This window comes from Momordica charantia (assembly GCF_013281855.1).
Source record: "Momordica charantia cultivar OHB3-1 chromosome 3 unlocalized genomic scaffold, Mcharantia_2.0 BLBB01000003.1, whole genome shotgun sequence".
In the NCBI taxonomy this organism is placed as follows: Eukaryota; Viridiplantae; Streptophyta; class Magnoliopsida; order Cucurbitales; family Cucurbitaceae; genus Momordica; species Momordica charantia.
Genome location: NW_028275161.1, coordinates 3,050,735 through 3,055,758, shown reverse-complemented (window position 1 = coordinate 3,055,758; position 5,024 = coordinate 3,050,735). Strand labels below are relative to the sequence as shown.

General features: G+C 49.0%; 1 protein-coding gene across 1 annotated transcript; it reads left to right on the top strand.

Annotated features, from left to right (window-relative positions):
• Positions 1 to 4,373: 4,373 nt before the first annotated feature.
• Positions 4,374 to 4,787, top strand: LOC111022266 (uncharacterized). The gene has a single exon (XM_088122133.1). It carries the CDS (start codon positions 4,374 to 4,376, stop codon positions 4,785 to 4,787), a length of 414 nt encoding a protein of 137 aa, XP_087978259.1.
• The last annotated feature ends 237 nt before the right edge of the window (positions 4,788 to 5,024 follow it).

The window sequence follows — 5,024 nt, the reverse complement described above, 5'->3', positions numbered from 1 at the left end:
CCTCATTTCACAGACAGGTATCGAATCTCACCTCGAACTTAATATTGAGTCCGACAAGAACTGACTTGAGCGTCGGAGAGTTTGCCCTCTTGTGCAGGTTCACTCTTGAGTTCAGGTCAAGCCGGAAGCCGGGTTCGAGCTTGGTTCGTAAGATAGCGTTGAACAATTCTTTGCATAAACATTTGGAGTCGTCTGTGGGGAAGGACAATCTAAGTCATCCCGATCTAAAAAGTGTGAACAAAGATGGTTCAACCAGCAAACTCAACCAACACAGCAGACCGAAGAGCTCTGGCTGCCAACGATGGTCACCAGAGGGAGGTCGGGGTAGAAGTGGCAGAGGGCCAGATTCATGAAGGCCTTGGGACCGAGCCGCTCCGTAGGTCGGCACGCATCACCACGCCCGTTCTGCCACCGGCACATCCAAAACCGTCCAAGGCCAATCGCGGCCGAGGTGGTGCCTCGAGAAGAACCACTCGAGGAGCAGCCCCAGCTCCTACTAGGGAGAACTTTGATGCACTCCAGAAAGAAATGGAGGCAATGCGCACCCAGATGCGCACCATGGAAGAGATGTACAACGAAATGGTGCAAGCTGCGGGTGCCGGGTCTCGATCTGAAGACCGAGCGGCGCGCGACGAGGTGTGTGAACAAGGAGATCTTCACCTCGACCCAGTCGATGAAGAGCACCCTGGAGGAGATGAAGATGAGGAGTACATTCGTCAGAGGGGCAATCTCCGCGATCATCTTAACAGAAAGAAAAGCTCGTCCCTCTGAAAAGGACGATCTCCAGCTTGCTCGCACAAGAACTCCAACCAGCAGGCCGAATCTTCTTACAACCCAGTAGTTCATGAGGGAGTGATTACAAGGGAAGAGTTCGACCAGCTTAAAAGCAAATTCGACGCTCAGGTTGAAGCCTTAAAGGCAAGGTGCGAGGTCAAATGGAGCGCATTTGATGATGGCGACTTGGGAGAGTCACCATTCACCTCGGATATCTTTGAGGCTCTCATCCCCTCAAAGTTCAAGACTCCCACTATGAAACCGTATGACGGGTCTAAGGACCCAAAAGACTATGTTGAGGTCTTCGAAGGCCTCATGGATTTTCCAGATCGCGCTTTCCGGCAGCGCGCGTTTGTGGTACAGAAGATTGTCGGCTAGGTCGATCTCGACCTACTCGCAGCTGAGGAAGGAATTTATTAGTCAATTCTCTTATCGGCACTATGACACGAAAACAGCGACTCACCTCGCCACCATCAGACAAATGGAGGGTGAGACACTTAGAGAGTACGTCACGAGGTTCTAGGAGGAGTAGCTGAAGGTCGCACACTGCTTCGATGACTCGGCCATGTGTTACTTTCTCACCGGCTTGGCCGATGAGACTCTTACGGTAAAACTTGGAGAGAAGGCTCCAGCTACTTTTGCCGAGGTCCTGCAAAAAGCGAAGAAGGTTATTGATGGGCAAGAGCTCCTCCAGATCAAGACTGGCCGACTAGAAAAGAAGATCGACCAGAGGAGGTCAAAGTAAGACTGATTCCAAGTCCAAAGACAAGGGACCATCCTCCTCTAACAGCCGAGCTGATTATCGAAGGTCGGATAGTAGTCACAACCGAAGCCGACCTTACGAACGTTATACTCCTACCACCATCCCCATCTCTGAAATACAAACAAACATTGAAGAGAGTGGGATGGAGAAGCTCCTCAAGCGACCGGAGAAGCTCCGAGGAGACCCAGAAAGCGTAACAAAGATAAGTATTGCCGTTTTCATCGTGATCACGGTCATAACACATCGAGTTGCTGGGAACTCAAGCGCCAGATTGAAGACCTCATTCAAAATGGCTACTTCAAAAAATTTGTGGGTAAACTGAGGTTTAACTCGGTAGAAAAGAAAGAAGAGAGGAAGCGTTCGAAGACGCCACCTCGCCGAGATGACTGACCTGCGGTCATCAACACCATTTTCGGAGGCCCAAGTGGGGGCCAGTCTGGAAATAAAAGGAAGGAATTAGCTCGTGAAGCCAGGCGCGAGGTGTGCATCATTAGGGAGCAGCAACCGACTTGCTTTGTTAACTTTGATGACTCTAATCTGAAGGGGGTCCATTTGCCCCATAATGATGCACTTGTGATCGCACCTCTCATCGATCACGTCTTGGTTCGGAGAGTATTAGTAGATGGTGGTGCATCTGCCAATATTTTGTCTCTCACAATGTATCTTGCCTTGGGATGGACCAGGGCACAATTGAAGAAGAGTCCAACACCTTTGGTTGGATTTTCGGGGGAATCAGTCTCCCCATAAGGGTGTATTGACTTGCCGGTTACGATTGGGCAGGACAGTACACAAGTCACGTAGATGGCCGAGTTCGTCGTGATCGACGGAAGGTCGGCCTACAATGCCATCTTTGGAAGACCTGTCATCCATTCATTTCGGGCTGTTCCCTCAACACTTCACCAAGCTTTGAAATACTCAACTCCCAATGGGGTAGGCATAGTCTGAGGAGAACAAAGGATGTCAAGGGAGTGCTATGCCTCGGCACTTAAAGGGTCATCGGTATGCGCCCTTGAGAAACAAGTCGAACGAGTTGGAGAGCAAAGCTTAGAAGCCGACCTACCAAGGGAAGGAAGAAGGGAGTTCTTTGCACCAACGGAGGAGCTCGAGCTTGTTCCTTTACTTAGTCCTGAGAAGCAAGTAAGCATAGGAACCAAGCTGGGGACTACTGAGAGGGAAGAACTGATCAACTTCCTCAGGTCCAACTCGGACGTTTTTGCATGGTCCCACGAGGACATGCCTGGCATAGACCCAAGGATCATGGTGCATCGCCTCAACATAGATCCATCATTCCGACCTGTAAAGCAAAATAGAAGACATGTAAATAAGGAGAGGAGTGGTGTAATTGTTGAGGAAGTAAACAAATTTTTAAAAGCTGAATATATAAGAGAAATTATGTATCCCGAGTGGCTTTCTAATGTGGTATTAGTCAAAAAAGCTAACGGGAAGTGGAGAATGTGCGAAGATTTTACAAATTTAAATAGGGCATGCCCAAAAGATTGTTTTCCACTGCCAAGGATCGACTAGCTCGTAGATGCAACAGTCGGGCACGAGCTGCTTACCTTCATGGATGCCTACTCCAGATACAACCAAATTAAAATGCATGTGCCAGATCAAGATCATACTGCATTCATCAGAGACCAAGGTCTGTGCTGCTATAAGGTTATGCCCTTCGGCCTAAAAAACGCAGGTGTGACCTATCAAAGAATGGTGAACAAGATGTTCGCCAAGCAGATCGGTCGGAACATGGAAGTGTATGTGGACGACATGCTTGTCGAGAGCAAGCAGTCAAAGTCGCATCTTTTCGACCTGACCGAAAACTTCGAAGTACTGCGAAAGTATCAAATGAAGCTTAATCCAGCCAAGTGTGCCTTTGGAGTCTCCTCGGCTAAGTTTTTGGGCTTCATGGTAAATAACCGTGGGATCGAAGCTAACCCAGAGAAGATAAAGGCCATGCTCGAGATGGAAGCACCCAAAACACTAAAGCAGCTCCAATGTTCAATGGAAGGATTGCAGCTCTGAATAGATTCGTCTCGAGGTCAACAGATAAGTGCCTTCCTTTCTTCAAAGTCCTAAGAAAGAAGGGACCATTTGAATGGACGACAGAGTGCGAGCAAGCACTGGAACAATTAAAGAACTATCTCTGCTCGGCACCTCTGCTCGCTAAGCCATTGCCGGGAGACAAGCTCCACTTGTACCTGACGGTGTCTGACAGCGCCGTCAGCTCGTCTCTAATTAAACAGGAGAGAGTATGCCAAAGTCCCGTTTATTACACGAGTAAGGCCATGACCGAGGCCGAGACTAGGTACCCACAAATGGAGAAGCTGGCCCTCGCTTTGGTCACCTCGGCCCAAAGACTTAGGCCATATTTCCAAGCACACACCATTGTAGTGCTTACCAACTTGCCCCTGAAGAACATCTTTCATAAGCCAGAAACATTAGGACGCCTGATGAAGTGGGCAATGAAGTTAAGCGAGTACGACATCCAGTTCGAGCCCAGAACTGCGTTAAAGGGGCAAGCAGTCGCAGACTTCATCGCAGAGCTTACTCCGCTGTCTCTGTCTGCCGAGCCTGACCTCCCGTGGACAATCTACGTTGACGGATCTTCCAACGAGAGAGGGTGTGGAGCAGGAATCCTCTTGCTCGCATCAGGCGGTGTGCAGTTCGAGTATGCCCTGTGATTCAACTTCCTGACTTCAAATAATGAGGCCGAGTACGAAGCGCTTCTAGCAGACTCCGCATTGCCAAAGGACTGGGGGCCACCCACATTAAGGTCTTCAGCGACTCCCAGTTAGTGGCAAATCAAATCAAGGAGGAGTATCAAACAAAAGACTCACGGATGGAAAAGTATTTAAGTAAAGTCAGATCGCACCTCGCCCAGTTCAAAACTTACGAGGTGAATCAAGTTCCGAGATTAGATAATTCAAACTTAGATGCCTTAGCCAAATTGGCGTTGCCATACGAGACCGATCTAGCGAGATCGGTCCTGGTCGAAATCTTGGATAATCCTTCAATTTTGGAACCAGACATGATGGATATTGATATGCCAACGTCCTCATGGATGGATCCAATTGTGGAGTACATCAAAGGAAATCCGCCGCAAGAATCAAAAGAACACAAGATGATGGCACGAAGAGCAGCTCGATTCATACTTCGGGACAGAGCATTATACCGACGTGGATTCTCCCTACCTCTACTCAAGTGTGTGACTTTTGAAGAAGGGAATTACATCCTTAAAGAAATTCATGAATGAGTGTGTGGGAACCACTCTAGAGCCAGATCATTATCGGCCAAAGTGGTTCGACAAGGGTATTATTGGCCCACCCTCGATCAGGATGCGAAGCAGTTTGTGAAAACTTGTGACAACTGCCAACGCTTCGCAAACATCATCCATCAGCCTCCCGAACTGCTCACCCCCATCTCAGCCCCATGGCCATTCGCGCAGTGGGGGGTGGACATTGTCCTTTTCCCCTGGGAAAAGGACAAACCA